At 45.4% G+C, this 27,688-nt stretch overlaps 1 protein-coding gene across 2 annotated transcripts; it reads left to right on the forward strand.

The window, feature by feature from the left end:
• Positions 1-200: 200 nt before the first annotated feature.
• NFRKB (nuclear factor related to kappaB binding protein) lies at positions 201-27,688 on the forward strand. 2 transcript variants are annotated; one of them, XM_066639577.1, is made up of 26 exons: positions 201-299; positions 1,893-2,048; positions 2,682-2,883; positions 3,576-3,703; positions 4,464-4,638; positions 5,298-5,399; positions 6,393-6,466; positions 7,464-7,548; positions 8,214-8,394; positions 8,990-9,098; positions 10,529-10,655; positions 12,686-12,751; positions 13,033-13,112; positions 13,889-13,932; positions 14,907-14,967; positions 15,846-16,020; positions 18,868-18,974; positions 19,494-19,617; positions 20,405-20,484; positions 20,566-20,777; positions 21,109-21,385; positions 22,685-22,936; positions 23,229-24,014; positions 25,347-25,453; positions 25,707-25,842; positions 26,375-27,688. In XM_066639577.1, exons 2-26 carry the CDS (start codon positions 1,914-1,916, stop codon positions 26,498-26,500), a joined length of 3,951 nt encoding a protein of 1,316 aa, XP_066495674.1. In that variant the 5' UTR covers positions 201-299; positions 1,893-1,913; the 3' UTR covers positions 26,501-27,688. The 2 variants fall into 2 exon arrangements, with proteins under 2 accessions (XP_066495674.1, XP_066495675.1); XM_066639578.1 differs by having other exon boundaries at positions 14,910-14,967.

A 27,688-nucleotide genomic window follows, 5' to 3' on the forward strand; every position in this document is an offset into this window, starting at 1 on the left:
ACCTTGGGCCAACCTTAAGAAACAAAGCTGCCTTACCACCCGTCTTTGGATTGTAGGAAGAAGTTTTACTTTGCAAGGGGTACTTGAAACCCAGCAGAAATGTGGTTAGAACTGACAAAAGTAAGTGCAGATAGAAATAATGAAATATACTGTGTTAAAAGTCATTCTTAACTAACAGAACTTAATCCATTCCCCAGGACGGACATTTTTCAGATGGCAGCTACATGCCTGCTTCCACCCTGTTTAACTGATGTTTACAGTCCTTAACCAGAGAGCTTGTGTTTTTCTTCAAACAAAAGGTAAATATCAGATCCAGCTGGTGTGAAATCAGTGTCTATAATGCATCAGGACAAGTAGTATTAGAGCTCGGAATATAAATGATTTTGTTAAAGAGCAGGGTTGTATTTTTATTTCACTTAAACATTGGAGTTGTGACATGGAAATGTTCTCTCTCTCTCTCTCTCGCTCTCTCATTTGTGTGTATTATTGAGTTTCTTGTCCTATCCTTTTATTTACACGGGCCTAGAATAAGTTGAACCACTTGCCTGACCACCAGAAGCGACTAAGAACCCAATCGTACGCTGGGGCTGCCCCAGCTGCCCATGTGCTGCCCCAGCAATGGCCATCTCAAATGTAAGAACATAAGAACAGCCCCACTGGATCAGGCCATAGGCCCATCTAGTCCAGCTTCCTCTGTCTCACAGCGGCCCACCAAATGCCCCAGGGAGCACACCAGATAACAAGAGATCTGCATCCTGGTGCCCTCCCTTGTGTCTGGCATTCTGACAAAGCCCATTTCTAAAATCAGGAGGCTGCATATACACATCACGGCTTGTAACCCATAATGGATTTTTCCTTCAGAAACTTGTCCAATCCCCTTTTAAAGGCTTCCAGGCCAGACGCCATCACCACATCCTGTGGTAAGGAGTTCCACAGACGTGGCTGGGAGGGGACAGGCGTGGGCCCGGTTGGGGGTGGGCCTCCATGCTAGCAGGATGACCAGCGGGAGCCCCGGCAATAAGTATCCCACTGAGCAGCGGGAAGGCATTTTGGGGGGCGGAGAGTGGGTAGGGGTCAAAACTGGGCAGGGTGAGTCTGACCCATGAGTGGTTCATGCCTGGGAGGGGGCAGGGATGGTGGCAGAGACTGCCACTGAATCCTATCCACCCCTTTAGCACCTGAAAGCCCTACATAGGCTACTGCACAGCAGTTTTGCTGGTGCAGGGCTATTATTATTAGTTTTAGTAGACTCGTAATTAGACTCATGTGTAGACTTATAGGGGCTGCGAAGTGCTACAAGGGGTAAGGAAACCGATATACCTTTATCCCGAGGAATCCTCAGGCTGCTTGTCCTGCCCCTCTGGATACAGTGGCGGCTGTTTCAGCACCTCTTTACTGCAGGGTGGGTGAGCAGCATAGGATTGGGCTGTAAAAATTGCTTCCTGTTGACTGAGCAATCTCAGGCTGTAATTTCATTCCCTAGCCTTGCGCCCCCCCCCCCCCAAGAGAAAGGCAAGAGCCTTAGAGCGTAATCCTAACCCATTTTCCTGCACTGACATAAGGGCAATGCAACTTTGAGGTAAGGGAACAAACATTGCCATACCGTGAGGAGGCCTCCGTAACTGCCCCCCAACTGCAGGATGCAGCACATGCCCAACTGGATTAGCTATACCAGTGCTGGAAAGTTGGTTAGGATTGCCTTACAAGCACTGTTGGGGAATGTAATAGGGTTTGCTATGGGGTAGGCATAGATAGAACATTTTAAAAATTGTAGACTTAGAAACCATCTCCTGTGCCAACCCTAATTTTTCAAGGAAATCTCAACCAAATTGTGCCTATCAGTCCTAACCAGATTGTGTTATGCAGTTCATTTTGTTTGTGTTTTGTTCAAGGGCTTTATCAGGGTGTGAAAAATGGATTCCCTGGACCACATGCTCACAGACCCCTTAGAGTTGGGGCCATCCGGGGAAGGAAATGGCACTCAAATCATGGAGGATTGTATGTTGGGATCCATAAGAATTAGTCTGCCAGAAGACCTCCTGGAAGACGTGAGTAGAAATGATAGGAGCCCCTTTTGAAGCAAAGAACTTAAAGCAGCAATGTAAACTGAGCAAATATTGCCTTTATCAGCCAGAGGAAGAATCCAAAAGTACATAAAAATAGTACTGTTGCAAGTGATGATGTGATTCAGCAGTTGAACAGGGAACAGCTTATTTTCTTCGCCCGAACACACTTCTCACCACATTTTAATCTTAGCTTTTTTGAGCTCTGTGAAACAAATGGATCAATAACTTCCTTTATTTTTTTTTTAACACAACAGTTCATTAGTTTCTATAGCCTCTTTGAAAGCTTCTCTGAGCTTCCTGATGACAGTTGGCTAATTGTAGTATAGCACAGCAGCTTGTCTGTTAACATCAAAGCCAATTAATAGTTTGAAAACTTCCAGCATATAGATTTCCATATCAATGCCAAGCAAAGCCTCTGTTGGGAGAATCATTTTTTCTTCTTTATCTACCACTAGCCTCTGACTTCATTTATATTTAATTTCTTTATACAAGTTTGAGAGGTTTTATTTGTTACAATTTCTTTTCTGCTGTTGAAATGGCCACATATAATGTCTTTTTCCTTTTCAAGGACTTTATTTTATTCCCCCCCAACCTATCTCCACCTCTGTCTTGTAGCCTGAGATCTTTTTTGAAGTTGTCAGTCTGTCAACATGGGAAGAGGTGCTCGTGGATTCGCAGCGAGAACACCTGAAGAAGTTTCTTCCACACTTCCCAGAGAACAACACCGAACACCAGAACAATCTTATTCTGTCCCTGTTCAGTGGAGAGAACTTCCGGTTTGGGAACCCTCTGCACATTGCCCAGAAGCTGTTCCGAGGTCAGTAGCCAAGTCATGAGTACAAGTTTTGAAATATAGATGGATGAGGCATTGAAAATGGAAGCTGCCTTAATTTTCTGTGTTAATCTGATCCTGTGTGTTGTTATGGAAGCGTTCCTGTATGCAACAAGTTCAGATTGTATGTTCTGTCAAGTCTTTCTTGACTTGCAATTTCAGGGGCAAGGAAAGGTGAAACTAAACCTTTCAACTAAATAGTAACACCTAAATAGCACCTAAATAGCAACACATTTCTTGTTTGTTTAGTTTCAAAACCAGTAGTGCTTCCTGCACTTGAGTCAAAAGACTCAAATCTTTGTCACTGCTACATTGCACAGCTGAAACAAGTTCTAAATGCTTCTGTTTTGGGTGTTAAGAAAGAGAAATTACCTTTCAGACCATAGGGCCAAAGCACTTATAACAGTAGCAATGGTCTTGTTACAGAGCTGGTGTAGAATAATTAAGGAACTGAGCTGAGAATCATGACTTCCCCAGTTTGAATCCTGTCTCTGCCATGAATTCACTAAGTAGGCAAGCCTCTCAGCTTCAGTCTTCCCGATCTGCAATATGGGGATAATAAAAGTTTCTGATCTTACAGGGTTGTTGAATAGATATCAAGATAATACATGTGAAGAGCATTGCACACTCAGAAAACACTATTCAAGCATTGAATATTATTATTATTGTTGTTACAGATGGACATTTCAATCCTGAAGTAGTTAAATATCGGCAACTTTGCTTCAAATCTCAATACAAGCGCTACTTGAGCTCCCAGCAACAGTACTTCTACCGGCTCCTGAAACAGATTCTTGCCTCCCGAAATGCAAGTATTTGAAGAGATTAAAACAGAGTGTGGAACCATGTGTGTAATGTGAATGATCAAGAGTGGGAGACACCTGGGTGTCTGGTTTCTTAAAAGCCACTTGGATCTCCAAAACCTGTGAAACTAATTTTATGCACTTTGGGAAGCCTTGGGCTATAGTATGTGTGAATAGCATTCTCTTATGCTTTTGAACACATTCAGATATATATGTTTAATTTTTGTAGAGTGCCTAGGTGCACAATTAATAGCAATTATTATTATTCCTTTGTATTTGAATGTTCATAACATGAAACTGCCATCTGTTGAACGGAACCACTAGTCCTTATAGCCTGGTGCTTCTACTCAGACTGTTAAGATTTCTCAGGGATTCAAGGCTTGGGTCTTAAGACCCCTTGGCCCATGTAACTAATTTTCTTTGTAAGTGGAGGTGCCTGGGATTGAACCTGAGACTTTCTGCACATGATTGAGGGGATTCCAAAGGCAGCTTGCTGGAAACCTTCTGTTCAGAGGCCAGGTGGGTGGGGGGAGGAAGAGGGACAGTCCAACTCCAGCACCCATGACCTGTGTTTCCATTCCAACCTAAATAAAGTCAAACTGATTGCTAGCGCTTTGATTCCAGTTCCTGAAAATAAGATGTTCTCCAGCTCCATATATGATGGACTCGGCTTTAAATGTTATGAAATGTAAATGTAGGTTCATTTGTAAGTCACAGGTGCTTAAAACCGGAACTTTGCTAACTGCCCATATGTGATTCTTTTAGCACCTTTTAGAGCTTGCGAGGAGAGGCGGTCCAGACTTGGCCCTGAAGAGGAAATACTCGGCAGCTGCCTCTGCCGTTGAAGAACGGGACAGACGGACTCATCGGCGGTACTTGAAAATCCTTAGAGAGGTGAAAGAGGAATGTGGAGATACTGCTTTATCCTCTGATGAGGAAGGTGAGTGGGGACTGGACTGTACAGTCCTTGATGTTCTAGCTGAAAATCTAGTTAGGAACCTGAATAAGGACATTGATGATACACACCAGCATGTAATTGACGTGTCCCCATAATAATGGCATCTTACAGGTAAAGCTTGGTTTTGCATACTCTATCAGGACTAGATCTCTTACCGTAACATAGGCTATATGTATAACTACAATGTCTCATTTTGTTGGACTAAGGAATCAGACTGTTAGACATTTCTTAGTGCAACAAGTTTTTCTGATTAATACTACAAGCCCCTGTAGGACTGGACAGGCTTTGGAGTCTGTGTGGGCAGTGTTCCTAGTCCATTTTGTATCGGGAAGTGCTTTCCATCAAGGCAGGCTTCATTTTGTGTCTCCTTTAATGCATATCATTTCCATTGTTCAGATTCACACTAAAATGTTTTATTTTGTTAACTGCAGCTCTATTGCTTTTAGGACAGTTATCAGCTTCAGATTAATATTTTTGCATTTTAATTTTTTAAATAACCTTTAAAGAAAATCCTCACTTAACCAGGACTCTTGATTGAGTAAAAGCAAATTTACCAAGTAACTTGGGTGTGTGCTTATATCGAAAAAAACAGAGCTTGTGCTCAGATTTGTTAATTCCATTCTGCGTGTTCTGCGTTTCAGATCTCACCTCCTGGATTCCAAGTTCTCCAGCACAGTGCCCAAGTCCTGCTGTGCCTCTTAGAGTGATCCCCACCCTGTCAGCCCAAGACATGAAAACAGCAGGTGAGATCAAGAAGTGCTTTATTCTGGCCTGTCCTGGAACATTTGTAAATTGAAGGCTTTGTGTTTCTTATGGTGCTTCAGTTTCTTGATTTAGCATTTCTTTAGCTATTTCTTCTAGATTCTTTAGCTCTAGATCCTGTAGCTATTCCTTCTAGGTCCTTTAAAAGCTGCTCTGCTGTTAAGGAAAATGTTGGTCCTCTTTAGGTATCATTTCCTTGAATCTGCAGTCTTTTCTCTTGGCATTTTTCATTTACAGCTGCCAAGAGTAATCCAACATGCATGCTGACCTCTTTTACTATAAATGTAAAGTCTTGTCCTGTTGTTGCCTAATTGAAAGTGTATTATACACCCACCAGCCATCAAATAAAACTGATTTTGCCATCAGAGGACATGCATTGGAATACTTCTCAGTTTGTGGCATGGGTTGCTAATTGCTGTTGACACTGGACGTATCTTAACACATCGGCAACCCAATCCTAACTTGAGCTGGAACAACCAGGCCAAGTGGCCTGGTTGGTGCCGGCTGGAGAGTGACTCAGAGTAAGGGGATATTCACACTTCAGCCACCCCATGGGACTGCTCGGATCTGTACCAGTGAAATATGTGGCAAGAATCTGAGCAGTCCAATGTAACACTGGGCTGGCTGGGAGGGAATTAGGATTCAGCCTGCAGTTTCACAGCTGTTCCCACCACCCTCCCAGGCCCGATACTCAGTGTCCCAACCTTTCCCCACTCCCTCCCACCTCACTGGCCTGTCCAGGCTGGCAGAAACATACCCCCTTTGCACCTGAATCCACCATCCAGGAGCTGACACGGGCCTCTATGTCAACCCAACCAGTTCCAGAGTAGTCGCAAACATACTTTCAGCACATTCGTGACAGTCCTGGGCTGACGTGGAGAATGGGACTCATTGCTGGGTCTGGATTGTACCCTAAGCTATGCAGTAAGTTTCACAGCACAGTTTTAAGAGTGTTTTATTTCCACTGCCCCTAGATAAATTGGACTTTGGTGAGAACGACTTGAAAGTGATGCTGAAGAAACATCATGAAAAACGCAAGCGACAGCCTGTAAGCCAATCTCTTTTCTTTGGTAGCTTCTTGTTAGTGGCACTTTGATGGCAGCAAAAGACTGGAGGACCGAGTCCATCAGCCCCACCAAATCTGCGGGAAGGAGCAAGTTCAGTCATGCAAGCCTGCAGTACTTGAGACTAGCACCCCTGCAGCTTCAGTGAGAGTTGTAAGCTGATCTCACACTTGGAAGCCTTTAGACAAAAGGTTGCCATTCAAAAGTTTGGAGTTGTCCTGGTGGTTTGACTGTTTTTGGAAGGGGTTCAGTTGTAGAGGAGCAGTTGTAATGGTCAGGAACCCAAGTTGTGTCCTGGCTAGGACTTGCAACAACTCAGAACGTGCAACAACTCAGAAGACATGCTTAGATGTCTTATAATTGAATGGCATTATAATTCTGTGATTTTTGTTTTGTAATACTTCCTTAAAGGAAGCAGGTTTATGCATTTTAAAGACCATATGGTGAGACCCCAAGTACATTTACAGCCCAGTCCTAACCAACTTTCCTGTACTGATGCAGCCCCAGGAACCTCTGTTCCCTTACCTGTAGGAGGCCTGTGTGACTGCTTCCTGACTGCAGAATGCATACCCTGTTAGCATGGCTTCATTATCTTTGGAAAGTTGGTTAGGATTGGGCTGTTAGTTAGAAGTAAGTCCCAGTGCATGCCAATGAGATTTGCTCCATAGTTACTGTGTTAGGATTGAAGAAGATTCTTTTCTGTGTTGCTGGTTCCTGGATGTGCAGCTTGATTGCTATGTGGACTATGTTTCTATATGCATCCAATATATAAGTAATGTTTTTTAAAATCTGTAAACCACAGAAGAAAATGTCTGAGGTTTTACAGCCCAATCCTATGCACGTTTACCCAGAAGTAAGTCCAGTTGAATTCAGTGGGACTTACTCCCAAGTAAACGGGCATAGGATTGCAGCTTTATGTTCTGCATGATGAGCTTGCTTCCTCTTTGTTGTTTTCTCTGACTGCCTTTGTCTTCTACATAGAACCATCCTGATTTAATGACAGGGGACCTGACTCTGAATGACATCATGACACGGGTGAATGCTGGCAGGAAGGGATCCTTGGCAGGTCAGTGAGTTTTACTTGCTAGTGGCTTCAGCTCCTTTTTGGTAACAAAGCCTGAAAGAGACAATCATCTGAAGATGCCCCTGTGCCACCAGTTTCAATAAAGAAAATTGTCAAGGCACAGCTGACGCTATTCAGAGAAATGTATGCTTCAAAGTCATGCACCCAGTTCCCTTATTGGTATCTGCTGTTCAGTGCCGCTCCCTGAACTCCTTGTCCAGATACTGCTGGGTGTACTCCTGTTGTACTAATTGCACAAACGTCAGTTGCACACGTGAAATTCCTTTGAAGTACACAAATGGGCAGGATGCATTAATACTGACATCCTGTGCATGTGTGTTTGGAAATTGGCTTCACTGAGCTGAGTGAGACTTGCTTCCAGATAAAATAGGATCCAGCTGCATATTTCATTTCAGGGTAATTACATCCATGTTACTTGTTTGGGAGCATTAAGTTGTTTTCATTAGCAAGTCTTGCTACTCTCATTGTAACTGAGAAGTAGCCATTACTCCTACTCCTGTGAATTCTTGCACCAGCCAGAGAGGCCAGGGTAATTTTGCCTCTTTTTGTAGCAAAATATCTGATGTTTGGTATTACCTGTTGTTTCTGATGTTTGTTAATATGCAATATGTAATTCAGAAACTCTTCCTCTCTTTTTGGACTAAAAGCCTTGTTTGACCTCGCTGTCCTCAAAAAGAAGGTGAAGGAAAAGGAAGAGAAAAAGAAAAAGAAGCTGAAGGTGATTAAATCAGAAGCAGAAGACTTGTCTGAGTCCCTGGGGAACCCTGAAGGGATGCCGCCAATGTCTCAGGATCCATCCCCCATTCCGCTTATATCTGTTAAAGAGGAGTAAGTAGCATCACAGAGAGAAGATCCTGTGGTTAACAAACCACTTAAACATGCATTTTTACACCCATGCCAGTTAAGCTGCACTATGTTTAACCTTAATTCTGTGAAAGTTAGCCATTTTTCCTCCATAGCAAAAGAAGCCAGCATAAAAAGTGTACAGTATATGAATTAGGTGTGTATGTTTTATGTATTTTTTCCCCCGCATCCGTACAAATTCATTTTATTTCAGAGGACTCTACTGGTGGTGCTATACAGGATTGTTACAAGATTTCTGAATGTGTGATGTGCTTTGAATATATAGAAAACGTGTATGTTATTATCATCATCAACGACTGTGGAATCTCAGTTCTCTAGTTCATCCAAATTTTTAGAAGCCCTAGAGGTTGCTGCCTGATTTATAAATGCCAAGGGGTGTGGCTAGAATGGTAATAGGGCAGCAGTTCTCCCCCTCCCAGTAGCAACTTGTTTAACTCTTCATGAACATATTCTAATCTGCCACTCTACAAAAATTGGGTCTTGACCCACTGTTGGGCTCCAGACCCACAGTTCGAGAACCGCTGCCCTCGTTGGTGATATGTTTTTTCTCCCATTAAAGGCCTCTTGAAGACATTAAGCCATGTCTTGGAGTAAATGAAATCTCCTCCAGCTTCTTTTCTCTGCTTCGGGATATCCTTCTTCTGGAAGGGCCTTCTAGCCTCTCAGTGGTAAGAACATTTTCCCCCTCTTAAAAATCTCTCCTGGACATCTTTCTAGAGTTGAAATTATTGATATTAATTGACCTGGAATCCGTGCCTGCCTGTCTGTTAGAGGAAGCTATTGCCTTCTCTCCTTCAGTTGCATCCTGTTGTGTTTCTTTCTATGGGTTGTTTGCCCTTTCCTCCTTTACCCATCAAAAGATGCAGTGCTTTGATTTTAAATAGTTTTTGAAATGGATTGTTTTTGTTACCAATAGCACCACAACCAACACAAATGCTCCTGTATATAAAATTGTGCTGTGGGAAGGAACATAATAACAGCCCCACTGGATCAAGCCATAGGCCCATCTAGTCCAGCTTCCAGTATCTCACAGCTGCCCACCAAATGCCCCAAGGAGCACACCAGATAACAAGAGACCTGCATCCTGGTGCCCTCCCTTGCATCTGGCATTCTGACATAACCCATTTCTAAAATCAGGAGGTTGCGCATACACATCATGGCTTGTACCCCGTAATGGATTTTTCCTCCAGAAACTGGTCCAATCCCTTTTTAAAGGCGTCCAGGCCAGTCGCCATCACCACATCCTGTGGCAAAGAGTTCCACAGACCGACCACACGCTGAGTAAAGAAATATTTTCTTTTGTCTGTTCTAACTCACCCAACACTCAATTTTAGTGGATGTCCCCTGGTTCTGGTGTTATGTGAGAGTGTAAAGAGCATCTCTCTATCCATTCTGTCCATCCCCTGCATAATTTTGTATGTCTCAATCATGTCCCCCCTCAGGCGTCTCTCTTCTAGGCTGAAGAGGCCCAAACGCCATAGCCTTTCCTCGTAAGGAAGGTGCCCCAGTCCAATAATCATCTTAGTCGCTCTCTTTTGCACCTTTTCCATTTCCACTATGTCTTTTTTGAGATGTGGCGACCAGAACTGGACACAATACTCCAGGTGTGGCCTTACCATCAATTTGTACAACGGCATTATAATATTAGCCGTTTTGTTCTCAATACCTTTCCTAATGATCCCAAGCATAGAATTGGCCTTCTTCACTGCCGCCGCACATTGGGTCGACACTTTCATCGACCTGTCCACCATCACCCCAGGATCTCTCTCCTGAGCTGTCACAGACAGCTCAGAACCCATCAGCCTATATCTGAAGTTTTGATTTTTTGCCCCAATGTGCATGACTTTACACTTACTGACATTGAAGCGCATCTGCCATTTTGTTGCCCATTCTGCCAGTCTGGAGAGATCCTTCTGAGGATCTTTTGGAAGGATCTTTTGGAAGGAATGAGGTGTGTGGTGACTTGTTGGTCACATCTATGCCCGGCCACTCTGTGGATTCCCTGGAAAGGTGGTGCTGAGCCTTTCCTCATGTGCTCGACCTCGTGTGTGGTTTGTGCAAGTGATATTAATTCCAAGGATTGCAATCTTTTGCTCAGCTGGAGGATAAAGTCATGGATTGGCAGTCATCTCCCGCCAGCACGTTAAACAACTGGTTTTCCTCTGCCCCTAACTGGTCAGAACTTGTTTTACCTGCTCTGCAGTATCTCACAGGCGACAGCAGAGGTGAGTCCCTTTAAACAAAACAAAAACAAAATGTAGTTAAAACAAAATGATTATGTAAAGCAGGACTCAACAAATCCTGGGTGCCAGGTTGCCATGGCTCCTAGTATTTTTGTTCATGGTTATTCATTCCTTCTTGGGTGTTTATGATAGGAAAATGAGAACAGCAGCAATTGTGCCACTCAGCTGCTTATCACCAGCAGTGAATGTGAGCGCTAAATTCTTTCTTTAGCAATACTTGCTATCTTATGTATTGTCCACCAAGCGTATGCTGTGACCTTTAGTTTGCATGTGGCACAGCAAAGAGCACAGTGATTGGCTTTGGAAGCTTATTTGAAAATTCATGTAGACCGATTCATTATTGATTGATTTAAAAGATTTATATCCCCCCTTTCCTCTGCCAAGGCAAATGCCCAAGGTGGCTTACATATTCCATGATGTGTGATAAAGGATGTTTTATAGTTTCACGATATGTTGAGGTACAATATGTATTTTTAATTAGTGCAGTGGTTCCCAAACTTTTTCGAATGCCGGCTCCCCTTGACCTAATAGGCCCTTGGCTGCGGCTCCTCATTAGGCCTACAATCTTATACATTTTATAGGGCGATGGGTTTTTCACGAGGATTCCATGGCCCTCATGGCTGGTTTCCACAGCTCCCCAGGGAGCCACGGCTCACAGTTTGGGAACCACTGATTAGTGGTTACTGTAAAAATGAAGCATGTAGCAACAGCTGGTAGATGAGAAAATGCGAAGCAGTCATGAAATGGAGAGCACATTTGTTGTTTCACATCAAAATATGATGCTTGTTTGATATACTGCCCCTGAATTTCTTCTTTTCTTCTATTGCGTTCTTTTTTTATGCTGGTTTTGTATGCAAAGTTTGATACGTTCATTTGTGAAACCCAATAATTTTTGTTTTGGGAATCATTAAAACCCAAAACTCAGAAAGCTTAAAAATGCATCTAACTCCAGAATATTTGAGCTGTCTAAGCAGACAAAACAAATTTGCTGCCCTTTAGCAAGTTGAAAGCCCAGTCCTAAGTTTCCCAGCATCCGCTGGAGCAGCGGTGCCAAAATGGCTACTGCTGCATCCAGTGGGTGCCAGGAAGCAGCTGGAGGTCTCAGGAGAAGGACTTTTGTCCCCTTCGCCCAGAGAAAGCCACAAGCCGTGCAGTGGGGCTTCTCAAGTCTGCACAGGCTGTTTTGCCAGTGCAGAGTTGAGAGGCCCTGTGTCAGGTCGGAAGATCTGATACAGGGTTCTGGATCCAGCGGAGCAGAGTCCCACCAATCTCCTTGTCCCCAGGGGATATGTTTCAGCTGCAACCTTGAATACCTGAAACTATGGATAGTAGTGAACAGTGCAAGAAGTGGTTCATGTTGACATAGAACAAATGACTTAACTGGTCTCTAATTGCAGTCTTCCTCCTGTTGTCTCCTGTGTGTGGCTGTTTCTGTGCTGTCTGCAAATACAGGAAGCAGGAAGTGGGGTTGGAGGGTTGAATACAGTGCAGTGCTAAGCTCTGTGAACTCTGTGATAAGCATTGCATTATTTCCAGCCCTCCAACCCACTTCCTGTTAGCACTTCTTGTAAGCATTTGCAGATGGCACAGAAACCACCAGACACAGGAGATAGTGACAGGAGGGCTGCAGTCAGGGTCCAGATAAGTCATTTGCACAATGGGGGGGATCTATGAACCACAGATAAGTGAAACCGTGTATAAGGGGAAAACCTGTAAATAGGTTTTCAGCTGGCTAGGAAAAATAAGGTAGAAAGAGTCAAGTTGATTTCTAATGCTAGAGAGTAGTAAGGATGGTCCTCTACATAACTTGCTCCCAAGCCATTTTGGGCTTTGAAGTTAAACAACCAGCACCTTGAATTTTATATCTTAAACATAAGGTGTAGGCAGCTCACTGTTGAGTTCTAAACAAATCCTATAACCTGAATGACAGAAGAATGTCATTCTCTTTAGGATAGCTGATGTTTCAACATCTAAACGATTTGTATTTTTGGTTTGGCTTTTTTTTTTAACAGATGCGCCTTCCAGTTTTTCTCCATTTGTTGAATTCAAAGAGAAAATCCAACAGTGGAAGTTGATAGGTAAAGTAACTTTCCCTGCCCCACTTATTAACAGATTTATGTCGGGGCAGTGCTTTCAGAAACTATAATCACAGAGGGCACTTTTTCTGTGCTCTCCTCCTTCTTAAAGCCTCCCTAAAGACCGATGGCTGAGGGTTGGAGGCCGTTCACCGTGTCAAGGGATGCAGTGTGGGGGACACTTCAGAGGAAGGAAGGAATGCTCAAAATCTGTGGGAGAACTGTCACCACTACATTCTGGGTGCTTCCCTTCATCTTTTTCTCTTCTCTGGCTCTGATCCTAGACTCTTCCCAAGACCATGAGAAGGAGCTGGCAGCCCTCTTCCAGCTCTGGCTGGAGACCAAAGACCAAACATTTTTCAAGGTGAGATAAAACATTTTAACGCCTTTTAAAATAATGTCTTGCTAATTTATATCCAACCTTATGCAGTAGTCTCAAGGTGGCGGACAAAATGCATCAAGATTGTAATATAGAACAACAAAGGGCCCTCTTTATTCACGGTCTCAGCATTTATAGACGGCCCTTGGAAGAACTCCCAGACATGTCAGGAAGTGACTTCCATTTGCATTTAGGGGGTGTTCTGAGGTGCAGGGAAGTCACACATGACCTCCAGGGGGGCATACGTGACCCCCAGGTAAGCAATTGTGGTGCCACGTGGTCCTCCCCATGGATTTCATTATCTGTGGAATTCCTGATAATTCCACAAGGGGTCTTGGAATGGATCCCTTGTGGATACCAAGGGCTCACTTTACAGCCTGCTTAAGAAAAACAGAGGACAAAAGATGAGCTGATGAACAGAAGTCTGGAATAAAACAATCTATATTTAATTAGAAAGAAATACCATGGAAGGCACTAGAGAACAGAAGTGATTCTTATTACCTGAAAGAATTTTTTTTTTTAAGTACTGGGTGAATATATTTTAAGAAGGGAATTTTTTAATTTGGACACGTCTAGTAACCATCTGGAAGGTGCGGGAAGAAGTACCTGTGATTGAGCTTTTAATTGATAGACAGGTTCATGGGAGAGAAAGTCCTTCAGGTGCTGTGTCCTTAAGGTAATATGGTAGATTCTGGTTGCTTTTGTACTCGAGGCTGGTATTAATCTCAGTATTAATATTAATGTCCTGGTGTTAATTTCAGGACAATGACGACAGCTCAGATGGCACCACACCTGTTCCCCGGGTGTAAGTATATACACGATTCAGAAATTGCCAGGGGGCCTGGTAACTGCAGGGTTCAATTATGCTTTCCAGGCTAGCTTTGATAGCAGCCATTTCTTCTATCCACTGGAAGGACAGTGTGCTTTCTCATCCTTGGAAACACTAGTACAACATGGTGTGCTGAAAAAGAATCTGGAAGCACTTGTGTTCATGATGGACACGTTTTGCGTCTTAGACGTGTCTTGAGTTTGGGTTGTAGAGACACAGGCAATGTTATCATTTAAAAAATGTGTGCCAGCTTACTTGCAAAGTTGTGTTGTATATATTTGATTTGTCTGTGCCTGCATGGCATAGAACTACTCTGATTTGAGTTGGCCGTACAGCATCAGCACAACTACAAGAGAATGAGTTGGACTGTGCCCTTTTCTCCTATCATCAGTCTGTGACTGTCAAGTCTTGGCTCCCAGTACTTGTACCAGAGGCAGAAAAGCTTGGCTGGATTCCCAGGAGTGGTATCGGCCAATTACATTCTTGCTGTACATTTGTCCGTTTGCTACTGTGTTGGGTTCTCCTTTACTTCCAAACCTAAACTGCTGTGTACTTCGTATGGGAAAAATAGCCATTTTTAACCCTAAGAACTGCAGCATCTCTTGATGAATGAGTGATCTCTCATTGTGTTTCACCAGTGGCTCTAGCCTCTTTTCGTAATGATGATCTAGATTTTATACAGCCAGTATAAGCACATGAAATTAAAACCTAACATATTAAAATACCTTTGCTGCTTGAATTGTGACATTGAAGAATTGACTTGTTCTTATGAAACATCACAGCTTGAGATGTTCTAGTTTTTCAAGACTTTTCTGTAACTTGGTTGCCAAAATCCAAGAACTAAATAAAATAAATAAATCCTAGACAGCTCCCCTCCCTTGTGACATGACCTTTTAAGAGAGATCAGGGGGTTCATAGTTGTTCAGGCCTCATGCTGGTGTTTGTTTCAGAAGGACTGACTACGTAGTCCGGCCTAGCACTGGGGAAGAGAAACGTTTGTTCCAGGAACAGGTGAGGAGGACAGCATCTCTTCTAATACACCTTAATGGCTTTATCACTATTTGAGTTGTATTAAGAGATCTTTTATAAAGGACAGCAAAAAACTCTCGTGCATGAATCTTCCCACCCCACTTCTTTTTACCTTAATTCAGGCCTTCCCAAAGTACGGGTCACATGAGCCTGTGTATGGTGAGTTGCAAGCTGGGCTTTCCTCCTCGCCGTTGGGTTTGGCTCCAAAATGGAGCCATTCCGGAAGGGAAGGGTGCAAATGACTTAGTGGGGAGCCTCTGGAATCCTCTTTCGGGTCATGTGGCACCCACTCTGTTGGCCTCTGTGGGCTTCAGAATGGCCCACAGAAGCCTTCAAAAGCTACTTCCAGTCAGTGGAAGTTAACTCTGAAAACCAAAAGTTGCTTTCGGAGGCTTCTGTAAGTCATTCAGGGGCCAGTAGAGTGGTCGCTGGCCTGGAGCAACCAGGAACAGAGCTCTGGAGGCTCTCCAGTAGGTCATTCTGGCCAGCACCATCGTGACCCACTGTAGAGGGCAAGGTGGGTTGTGGCACTGGGATGTTTGGGAACTGCTGCCTTAGTTCACTGTTGCATCTGACTGGTTTTAATTTAGGTTCACATGCAACTGAGAGTGCTCAAAATCTAGATTGTGGAATCCAGCAGATTAGCATTCTGTATTCCAGACAGAGATTTTGTAGCCTGTATGTCCTTCAATGTTAGCATGGAAGCAATCTTCTTTTGTTATCCCAGTCTTCTCCCAATTAATTCAGCCAAATTAGGATTAGCCATAGATGTGTACTGTTCTTCTGGAAACCCACTCAGCGTTTCCCATGCTCTGTAAACCTCTTACTCATCTGGGCCTCCTCCTTCCGACCACGTGCAGGAGCGTTACCGGTACAGCCAGCCCCACAAAGCCTTCACCTTCCGCATGCATGGCTTTGATTCTGTGGTGGGCCCCGTGAAGGGGGTGTTCGACAAAGAGACCTCCCTGAACAAAGCCCGAGAACATTCTCTGTTGCGCTCAGACCGGCCGGCGTATGTCACCATCTTGTCTCTTGGTAAGCTGGTATTCTCATTGCTATATGGCAGTGGTTTTCCATGTTTTGTTTTGTTTTTTCACTTGGGTACCCCTTGGCAGCCCATTTCCATAAATTGTCCCCCTCATATCAGCAGATTACTTGTTGCTCTTATTTCAAATGTTTGTTTTCAACTGTTGAGCTATCTCTGATAATACACAAACTGATGACCAAAAACTAGCAGCGGGTGGGGCTTTTGCAGCCAGCTAGTTGCCTTCCTTCCTGCCTTACCAGCCCCTGCAAGGCATCCTAATAGACACCTGCGTTTTTCTGCTATTATTCAATACTGTACCCCTAAAGGTCCTGGCAAGTACTTCTGGGGGTACACATACCCCACGTTGGGAAGCACTGCTGTATGGGGAAAAATGATTTCAGAGATGTCCGTGACCTGGTTGGTTTCGCTGTGATGACGGGTCAGATGGCATGAGAGGCAGTAGCCTCTGATATCGCAGGGCAAGGATGAATATGGCTTTACTGTTTAGTACGGCTGTTTTCAACAGTTTTATTCCCATGGCACACTGACCTTTATGGTCTTCACCTCTTGTGATATCACTTCCAGCTTCTGGGAGACTCTTCCAGGATCTGTGACTCTGTTTGTAGGGCAACCGTCTGTAGTAATGAATCGCCTGTCCCTTTTCTTCTGTTAGTGGAGGAAGAAGGACAGGTAAATAATTCCTACAGACAGTTGCCCTAGAAACAGAGCTGCAGAACTCGGAGGAGTTTTTAAGCGATTTTCAACCACTGTACTCCAAACTCCTGTAGCACATCTGTTGAAAATCGCTGGTTTAGTAGTTTTGAATTGCACCCCAAGCCACATTGAGACTTATGCAACGAAAAGCAAGGCACAAGTGTCCTCAGTGGTCTCAGATTCAGTCCCCGGCATTTCCAGTTGAAGGATCTTGGGGAAATTGAGAGAGTGAGACCAGGAAACACCCTCACAAAACACTGAAGAGCCATTTCCAGTCAGAATTAAACGATCCTGGGGAAGAAATTAGCAAGTAGCCTCACTATAGGGCAGCTTCATGCTTTTATAGAAGTGCAGTGGGAGCAAGAGGAAGATTGTTCTACTCACCAAAGATCTGGTCCCTCACCAAAGGCTACTGAAAAAACTCCACTGTCAGGGAATTAGAGGACGGGTCCTCTCGTGGATTGAGAACTGGTTGGAGGCCAGGAAGCAGAGAGTGGGTGTCAATGGGCAATTTTCACAATGGAGAGAGGTGAAAAGCGGTGTGCCCCAAGGATCTGTCCTGGGACCGGTGCTTTTCAACCTCTTCATAAATGACCTGGAGACAGGGTTGAGCAGTGAAGTGGCTAAGTTTGCAGACGACACCAAACTTTTCCGAGTGGTAAAGACCAGAAGTGATTGTGAGGAGCTCCAGAAGGATCTCTCCAGACTGGCAGAATGGGCAGCAAAATGGCAGATGCGCTTCAATGTCAGTAAGTGTAAAGTCATGCACATTGGGGCAAAAAATCAAAACTTTAGATATAGGCTGATGGGTTCTGAGCTGTCTGTGACAGATCAGGAGAGAGATCTTGGGGTGGTGGTGGACAGGTCGATGAAAGTGTCGACCCAATGTGCGGTGGCAGTGAAGAAGGCCAATTCTATGCTTGGGATCATTAGGAAGGGTATTGAGAACAAAACGGCTAGTATTATAATGCCGTTGTACAAATCTATGGTAAGGCCACACCTGGAGTATTGTGTCCAGTTCTGGTCGCCGCATCTCAAAAAAGACATAGTGGAAATGGAAAAGGTGCAAAAGAGAGCGACTAAGATGATTACGGGGCTGGGGCACCTTCCTTATGAGGAAAGGCTACGGCGTTTGGGCCTCTTCAGCCTAGAAAAGAGGCGCTTGAGGGGGGACATGATTGAGACATACAGAATTATGCAGGGGATGGACAGAGTGGATAGGGAGATGCTCTTTACACTCTCACATAATACCAGAACCAGGGGACATCCACTAAAATTGAGTGTTGGGAGAGTTAGGACAAAAGAAAATATTTCTTTACTCAGCGTGTGGTCGGTCTGTGGAACTCCTTGCCACAGGATGTGGTGCTGGCGTCTAGCCTAGACGCCTTTAAAAGGGGATTGGACATGTTTCTGGAGGAAAAATCCATTATGGGGTAGAAGCCATGATGTGTATGCGCAACCTCCTGATTTTAGGAATGGGTTAATTCAGAATGCCAGATGTAGGGGAGGGCACCAGGATGAGGTCTCTTGTTATCTGGCGTGCTCCCTGGGGCATTTGGTGGGCCGCTGTGAGATACAGGAAGCTGGACTAGATGGGCCTATGGCCTGATCCAGTGGGGCTGTTCTTATGTTCTTATGTTCTTACTATAGGGACTTGGCGTAGTCCACAAGAACTTTTAATTGCAGAGCTAACCAGGTTTTGAGTAACAGTAAAAGCGGTAGGAAGACGGAACAGAGAAAGTGACTCAGCCCTTGGGGATGGCCTTGACCTGTCACTGGAAGGCTTGAAAGCAAGGAAATACAGCTACTTAGACTCTAACATAGATGGGAAACTTTTGGTGTCTTTGAGGGAAGCAGAGGTACTTGCATGTGTGAAGCAGTTGGCAGCCACGTTAGTGAGATGGGGAAGTCCAAGGTGAAATGGGCACAAGGAGAGCAAGGGGAATCTTGGTTTATTCTTCCAATCTGACCTTGTTGAGCCTGCTTCTTTTGGAGAGGTCGAGGGGAATGGTCACCTGATAGAGCACATGATGCTGATGTGGGGAGAGCAACAAGGCAAATGATCCGGGTGGCATAAGAATTGTTAGTTCCGTTTTTGCCGCAACTACCTTATCTGTGCTCTGTTTTTTCTGCTGTCCCAGTGCGAGATGCTGCCGCCCGTCTCCCCAATGGAGAGGGAACTCGTGCAGAGATTTGTGAGCTGCTCAAAGACTCCCAGTTTCTGGCTCCTGATGTCACCAGTGCCCAGGTAAGCTCAACAAGCATGGACCAGCTTATTTCGTCCTTCTCTGAGCTCTGAAAAAGATTGCTCTCTTTGAAAGTAGGCCATGCTTCCTGACAGGTGGTTCATGCCCCTGATTTCATAACTTGCTAGAGTGAGAACCCTGGATCAATGGGGTCAGCAAAATCTCTGCTTTTTAATTGATTTAAAGATGGACTATTGAAACAGCTGTTCATGCTGGCCTGCGGCAGTCTATAAAATCCTATAACTTTCAGGTTAGTTTCAACTTGGCCATAGGGTATAACTTTCACGGATGCTCTCATCTTAATGGAGAGCTCTATTTTTAACTGAATAGCCAGAGAGCTTTGCTTGTGTTCCTAAGATGTTTTGCCATCCTAAATTGGGGTGGCTTACATACTTGATCTGTGTGTGTGTGTGTGCGTGTGTGTGTGTGTGTAATACTTCTGACACGTGGAAAACACCAAGTACAATCGTTCTGGGTTGAACTAGTTTTGCACCCTGTCACATTGTGAGTTCTATTCTCAGGTTAACACAGTTGTGAGTGGTGCTTTGGATCGGCTGCACTATGAGAAGGACCCCTGTGTAAAATACGACATTGGACGCAAACTATGGATCTACCTGCATCGAGACAGAACTGAAGAGGAATTTGGTAGGTACTTGCTCGAGGGCCTTGCTGTAGCACTGAATTTGTGTGCGCTCACCTTTAAACACTTTGACACTTTGCCAACAGTCTGAGGCTAAGAGGCAAAGAAGGAAGGCCCATAGCCAGGGAGACAGACCAGGGACAGACTGCACTTGCTCCCAGTGTGGAAGGGATTGTCACTCCCGGATTGGCCTTTTCAGCCACACTAGACGCTGTGCCAGAACCACCTTTCAGAGCGCGATACCATAGTCTTTCGAGACTGAAGGTTGCCAATACTTACCTTTAAACATAGGAAGAGCCACAGTTTAACTAACATTCCTTAATGCAGAAACTCACAGCCTCCTGGAAGTATAAGGAAGGAAGCAACCTGTTGCTCCAACTTCCTGCATTGGAACTTCCTGCCTTAGCTAATTGGATTGTACAAAAATCTAGTCTGTTCTCCATGCTGTGTGCTGAGTGACACGCAGATACCAAACTGGTGCTGGTGGAGAAGAAAGGTGTAAAAATCCTGGTGTAAAATGTGATCCAAACATATTTTGCTCTGTTTGAAGCAGATTCTCTCCTTATGGGGAGTGGAACATAGTTTTCTTCTTATCTACATCAAAAGGCATAAAAACTCAGCTGGGTCCTTTCTAACCTGCAAATGACCCAGTTTGTGTGTGCATTTGAATGTACAACAGGAAGTCTTGGAATAAGAAGTGAACGGGGGGGCGGGCGGAAGAAGGCTGACTGAGCAGGCATGCTTGTGCAGTTCACACCTGTTTCAGAATGGTTTACCTGTTGTGTCTTTCAGAGAGGATTCATCAGGCCCAAGCAGCTGCAGCTAAGGCCAAGAAAGCCCTCCAGCAGAAACCCAAGCCTCCTGCCAAGATAGTAAGTTGCCTTGTGTAAAGGTGTGGTGGAAAAGTTGGGGGCCATCAGTTGATTTTACTCACTATTTTGTTGCTGTTGCAGAAATCCAGCAACAAGGAGAGTTCAGTGAAAGTGGCTGCTAGTGGCGCCTCTGAGCAGAGTCAGCTGAGCCTCAGCGATTCCAGCATGCCGCCAACCCCTGTGACACCCACTGCCCCTCCACTGCCTGCAATGCCCATTTCTCCGCCACCGGTATCTGTCGTTAGCAAGAGTTTGCCGAATGCTCCACCGGAGCAAGCAAAGCCCAACCAAAGGTAACTCTCTTCTGTCTTCCTTTTCCTTCTTCCTTAGCAAAACGGGACGTAACCATTCACCAGATTTGAGTTTGACATATTCCCAGGGAGGAATTATATGCTGCCGTCAGGGTTTTAAAAGCCTTTGTCCAACAAAGGAAGTCTGATCCCTTCGGTGGTCCTGAAGCAGTGTCTTGCACAGGTTAACCCTCCCCCAAAATTCCATCACCTGGTACTCTGCTAAGGAGGAATAGCTGAATCGCTCAGAATAGTGAGCCAAGCTGTAAACTGTGATGGGAGGGTCTAAAAGCCACAAGACCCCCAAGTTAACCAAGTGGCAATTTCTTCATAGCATTCTTTTAGTGTCTTCACCCACTATGCCGCAGCTCGGAACGTTGCTCTCCACAGCTCAGAGTACCCAGGCAGGGCCTCAGCAACCCCCACCTCGAACACCGAGCCACACAGCCTCCTCAGGACTCCCACAGGTTCGAGTGGTTACCGCACAGTCCAGCCTCCCAGCTGTGTCTCAGCCAGCCTCAACAGTTATGCAACAGAAGCCGCCACCGCCACCATCAATACCTCAGATCCGTATCCCTGCCACTTCTTCACAAACCAAAGTCCTCCCTCAGGTGAGGAATGTCTGCATGAAAGCAGGTGAAGAGTCAGCACTGGCCGTTTTATCACTAAGCATTTGTGCTCCTTTGGAAACTCCTTTTATACAGGCTGGACCTTGGTATCCATGGGGGATCCCTCCCTGGACCCACCACAGATACCAAACTCACTGATATGGAGATCCGCAGGAGGGCCCTTGGAGGACCTCCAGACACGACTGGAAGTGCCTCCTGATCGTGTTCAGAGATGTTCTGAGGTACAAGCAAGCTACACGTGGCCTCCGCGTGCCTCAGAAGGTTTTCTAGAGGCTTCTGGTTTGTCAAACCAGAAGTGCCTGTCCCATGCGTTCTCCCTGCACCTCAGAACACCACCTGGATGTGATTTAAGGGCACTTCCTTGGCCTGTTCCAGAAATAGAGAGGAACATATTTTTGTTCTTCCACTGCACAGCATCCTGACCATATTGTTAGAGGTATTGCTTCCTCTTCGATTTCATGAAGTCCTCAGGGTCCCTTTCTGGGCTATCTTGCCTGGAGGCGGAAAACATTCTGTGTCGTACTTTTGGAGGGAGCACTTCCAGAGCCTCTAGGGCTTCTGCCTCTCCATCTTGAACTTGTGGGACTTACCTTCTGGAGAGATGTTTTTCTCCTCTCTCCTCTCCCTAACTGGATAAGAGCAGATGTGGGGTGAGAAGGCAGAGATTTGTTCTCTCTCTTCTGGGGGGTGATGTGTGTCCCAGTTCTTTACCTCGGAACTCTTGGCTGCACAACGGTATGCTTGAGAATTTCAGAGAAGCAAGGCCTTTTGCTTCCAGGCCTGAGGCGTGCGTGCTTTACTGCTGTGTAAGGCACATCTGTAGGCAAAGGTATGGTCTCCGTAGAAACTGGGATGCTTGCATTTTCTGAGTGTTGCATCTACCAGACTGCAGGAGAAAGGATGCTAAGTGGGTAAGGTTAAGTGTTTTTGAAATTCACTTGCATCAAGTCCCAGTTCTCAGCTGAAATGGGCAGAAATCTGTTGGGACCAATATGAGAACCTGCTTGGTACTAATCTGACATCTAGCTGTGAAAGTTTGCAAGCAAGCCCCTAAATCTATAGCTGAAGGATAGTTGTGCAAATACCTGCAAAGAGTGGAATGACTGTCATTGGAACAGAATAGGCTTCAAGGAGCTACTGAAAAGAGAGGTGCCTGGAAAAGGCACCAGGAATGATTTCCAAGAATGGTTCTGAAAGGGTGGAGAATTGCACGTGGGGTAGTCCAGAATGGGAAGACACTGCAACATATCTTGCTGACTTTTATTTCTCTCTTGGCCTTAGGCGGTGATGACTGTTCCTGTGAAAGCTCAGACCAGCACAGTCCAGGTGCAAAGACCAGCCGTGTCCGTAACAGGACCAGCCAGTGTTGTTGGGGCAGGACTCTCTTCAGCCCCCAGCCCTGCCCCAAAGCTAGTGGCCAGTTCTCTGGGCAGCTCTACACCCAGTTCCTCTGCGGCTTCCTCTTCACCATCATCATCCTCTCCATCCACTGCTGTTGTCCAGAATGTCACTGGCCAAAATATCATCAAGCAGGTAGGCAGCAGTGCTGTCTTGATAATTCATAACAGCAGCCTGTGCAGCGAGGATAAGTCTGTTTGATGGCTGAGCCCTTTCTGGCAGGGAGCAAGTGGGAGAGGCAGCTCTGTCCACTCTGGGGAAAGAGCTTTTGCAGGGAATCCAGTATTTCCTTCCCATCACTTTTTATGGTTTGACTCCTCGTTTGTTATTTAGAAGAATGGCTTCCAGCAGCGTTCCTGGTTCTATATCACATTCTCCAACAGTGCTGTAATGTATATGTTGATCTGGCATGTCCTTTTCTTTGCAGGTGGCGATCACGGGGCAGCTTGGCATGAAGAGCCAGCCGGGGGGTAGCATTCCACTTACCACCTCTAACTTCCGCATCCAGAGCAAGGATGTCCTGCGCCTGCCTCCCTCTTCCATCACCACCGATGCGAAGGGGCAGACCGTGCTCCGCATCACCCCAGACATGATGGCGACCTTGGCCAAGTCCCAGGTGACCACCGTCAAGCTGACGCAAGATCTCTTCACCGCTGCGGCCGGAAGCACTTCTGGTGGCAAAGGCATCTCTGCGACTCTGCACGTGACTTCCAGCCCCATCCAGCCTTCTGACTCCCCAGCCAAGACCAGCACCCCCACGCCCTCTGCTTCGGCCAGCCCCGTTGGGCCCACGGTGGTCAAAGTGACTCCCGACTTGAAGACAGTGGAGTCGACCAGTTCAGCGTTCAGGCTAATGCCTGCTCTTGGTATGGCGGTGGCGGACCAGAAGGGCAAAGCCATCACCACTGTGGCATCCACCGAAGCCAAGCCGGCGGCCACGATCAGGATTGTGCAGGGGGTGGGAGTGATGCCACCCAAAGCTGGACAAACCATCACAGTAGCCACTCATGCCAAGCAAATGCCTTCCTCCTCGGTCAGCATGCCAGCAGCTGTCCAAACCTCAGCCGTGTCCTTGCCCGCCATCACTGCTTCTGTATCCAAAGCCGTAGCTGTCGTGTCTGGGGCAGCTGGGACTCCCATAACTATAGGGACAGGAACCAGCACCATGCGACAGGTTCCAGTGAGCACCACTGTTGTATCCACCACGCAAGCGGTACGTTTTGTCTGCTTCCATTGAGTTGTAACTGGGGTGTTGAGTCTGTTATCTAAAAGAAGTCCCATTTGAAATGGCTGTGCCCGCTCAGTGTTACTTTGTATGCATTCCATGAACCTACCATGGAAGTACAGAACCGAAAGTGGAGTTTGGTGCCATGGGAACTTCCAGTTTGTATGCCTTTCCACAAAGCGAGTTTCCAGCTCTTCTTGCTGCCATTTTTAGCTTGAAGTGCGTGGCCAGTGCCTGGTGGAATTGCCCAGGCAAGGAAGATCTTGAGTAGGGTTTCTGATAGTGTGCGGGGACAGGGCTTCAGAGTCCTGCATCGCTTCTTACACTCACAACCAACAGGCATACTTGTTGGACTTTGCCATATTTGAACTGGGCATTGGAGTCAGCGTGACCTTGGCGTGAAACTTGTTTTGTGTAGACTCTGTTGTAGGCTGCTAAATTATTGTTTTCACAGAGCTTTGCAAATGTCCACCTATCATAAATTTGATTATTGCCATTGACGCCAAATAGGTGAGAGGCTTTGGATGGTTTTCACTTGATCTATCACTTAGTTTTGCCTGTATGTTTAACAATTGGCACCTTTTGTGAGGTTTAAAATAGTTTTAAAGTTCCACAAGAACAGCCCAACAGGTTCAAACCAAAGTTCCATCTAGTTTTCCCACAGTGACCAGTCAGATAAATCTGGGAAGCCCACAGCTTCGATCCTGTGCAGCAAAAACCATTCATGACAATGCAACTTCTGTAACTCAAATTGTGGCCTAATGGAGTGGTCCCTAAACTTATCAGGGTCACGACTCCTCTGCAGCCTCTTCTTCCTGACTCGGACAGTTGCCATTAACTTGGAGCTTGTGAGATCCAAGATGTCAGTGCCCAGGAGAACAGGTGGAAGGGGATACTGGGGACATCCTTTGGTACCCTTATGCGTGCACTGCAACACCCTAAAGTGTCACAACACACACTTTGAGAACCCATGCCCTAATGATTTTCACACTTGCAGCACAATCCTTTGCACATCTCCTCAGAAGTAGATCCCATTGAGTTCAATAGGGCTTATTTCCAGGTGAGTGTCTAAGATTGTACCCTTGGATTTTCTCCATTTCTTGGCTTGTGTGAACTTTGATGGAGCCCACTGCCTTGGCATACAGCTTGTACTTCCAAAAGTCCATAAGTTAAAATGCTGTATTAAATCTCAGGGCACATGCCTGAGGTTTCGTTCCTGCATGTCGTGCTTTTTGGGTGCTGTTTCTAGCAATGATGAAGGGGCTGTCGGTTGGTGCTTGGACACAAATTATAGCACTGCTTTTTTTTTTTCCTTGCTAGGGGAAGCTGCCTGCCCGAATCACAGTGCCCCTCTCTGTGATCAGCCAGCCCATGAAAGGCAAGAGTGTGGTGGCTGCGCCCATCATCAAAGGCAACCTTGGGGCCAAGTGAGTCTTGCATGAGGTGTCTATATAGCATTCTGTGCCCAAATGGAAGAGCAGCTTTTCTAAACCACGATTAGATGTGGGGAATCCACAGGGAGCCACAGCTCACAGTTTGGGAACCATTGAGTCAATGAATTAACAATTGCCACCCTGCTGAGTACATTCCCCCACCCCACCCCCTTGCTGTGAGCAGGGGAACACCATGAGAGAGACCCACTGCATCGCCATTGACTTCTTGACGGATATTTTTCCTCAGCATCAGCGGACTGGGTAGAAACATCATCCTCACCACTGTGCCAGCTGGGACAAAGCTGATTGCCGGGAACAAGCCAGTGAGCTTCCTGACCGCACAGCAACTTCAGCAGTTGCATCAACAAGGCCAGGCTACCCAGGTGAGGATGACATCTGTGTCTCTCTGTTCTGTGCTGCATCATTGCTTGAAGTGATACAGTCCTGTTTTGAATGGGTAGCAGGCTTCATTGTAAGAAGTCAAAAGCATCCAAGAGTTAGGGGCTTATTTTAAAATCATCTGCCTTGAACAGACATTCTAAGGGATGACCTTAGGATGGAAAGTTTAAGGTATGGATTGAGGTGTTTGAAAACAGTGTTATTTGACTTTAGAAGGTAGCCTATTGTGTTCATTGAGGCTGCAAATGTATCTTACCAGAAATGAACACCTCGGTATAGATCAGATTCTAACCTTTTTGAGAGCATACCTCTCCTTCTGGTCATGGAAGGAGCTGCTAGCCACAGAGCACAGCAGCGCAAAGATTTAATCCTACAAGTTGAGGACTTTGCTTGCAGTTCCAGTTCTGATTCTCGGTAAGGTCTGTGTCTTCTGCCATGAAACGGGATGAGCTGTGCAATTCAGTCAAGCATTAACCCTTAGTGTGTCTTTTTTTCTCCTTTCTGTTTTCTGTACAGGTTCGCATTCAGACGGTCCCAGCCTCCCATCTCCAGCAAGGAGCGATGTCTGGCTCTACAAAAGCAGTCTCCACTGTTGTTGTGACGGCAGCACCGTCTCCAAAACAGACGCAAGATCAGCAGTAAATTTAGATGTTTTTTAAAAAAATAATTGCTCATGTCCTCTTATTCCACTGGCGCTCTTCTAGAGCTTGTGAGCCTCACTCAACTCTCTGGAAGTTAGCACCTGATTGTTTTCCACAGTGGACCAATTTGCTCTTCGGTTGGGCTCAGATTGAGCAGAATCCTTGAGACAAGCAGCACAGAGTGCTGTGTCCACATGGAAACCAGCAAGCCTGTGAGATTTCTCCATTCATCTTTTCAAAATTGGCCTTTTGGTTCTTGGCCCGTCGATGCTTACAATGCAGGTTTGAGTTTTAGCATGGCTTGCTCAACAAGGCAAGAACAAGGAAGATCCTTGTGGTGACCTGTATTGCACATGGACATCAATTTTATCCTTTTCACAATGGTTCTGGTGGCCATTCAAGGACTGGATTTTAAATACCTGTTGCATAAACTTTTGTCTGTTTCTTTCTTTGTGTGTTTTTATCATTTTGAGTTTTTTTTTTAACTAAGACACTCACCTGTTGTCTGTCCTTCCCTCTCTCTGCAAAGATACCTGTCCCCCTAGCTGGCTTTATCCTTGTCCAACTCTGCGTTTTTCCATAAGGTAACAAATTACCTAGTGGGCAGTGCTAGTTCAAGGAAGGGCTGCTGATCGCATATGCAGGAAAGTCTTCTGCATATCTGAGCTGGTTGCAAAGAAGAGGCAGATGCAACAGACCAAGAGACAAGGCCTCTTTGGCTGTCCCTTTGCAGCTTAGTCTTTATGGGATGGAAGTCATCTTTGAACTGCAATGTCAACACTATATATGAAGAGTGACTTCTTTTACCTTATTCTCTGTTCATCTGTTGATTTTATTACTTTCCCAGTTCTTGAGTAAAAGCTTACAGAAAGGCATTAACAAACTTTTGCTGTCAGTCCAGCTCTGTTGCTGTTGTAATAATTTCTTCTGTTTGTTTTAAGGCAGACATAAAAATTAAGCACCTAGCACAGAAGCAGAGATGCAGATGGTCTCTACTTCGTTTTATTGTCCGGGGGGGGGGGGGGTTGGAAGAATTGCCTATACTTTGAATTCGATATTTATTGCCTAACATTAATAAGACTGTTATCCTGCATTTATAAGAAATTGTTTTAAAACCTGGTTTGTTTGCTCTTTAAATCAGTTGTTTGTCTCTTAGACTGGCCCTGGAATATATTTGAATTAAAATGGA

The sequence above is a fragment of the Tiliqua scincoides genome, chromosome 11 (assembly GCF_035046505.1).
Source record: "Tiliqua scincoides isolate rTilSci1 chromosome 11, rTilSci1.hap2, whole genome shotgun sequence".
Classification (NCBI taxonomy): Eukaryota; Metazoa; Chordata; class Lepidosauria; order Squamata; family Scincidae; genus Tiliqua; species Tiliqua scincoides.

What these genes read in the sequence shown, in the direction of transcription:
- NFRKB (XM_066639577.1), top strand. Translation starts at nt 1,914, where the DNA reads ATGGATTCCCTGGACCACATGCTCACAGACCCCTTAGAGTTGGGGCCA. An exon ending in GGCCTTCTAGCCTCTCAGTG is followed by an intron (nt 9,099 to 10,528) that starts GTAAGAACATTT and finishes TCTTTTGCTCAG; the next exon opens with CTGGAGGATAAAGTCATGGA. An exon ending in CCAAGCCTCCTGCCAAGATA is followed by an intron (nt 20,485 to 20,565) that starts GTAAGTTGCCTT and finishes TTGCTGTTGCAG; the next exon opens with AAATCCAGCAACAAGGAGAG.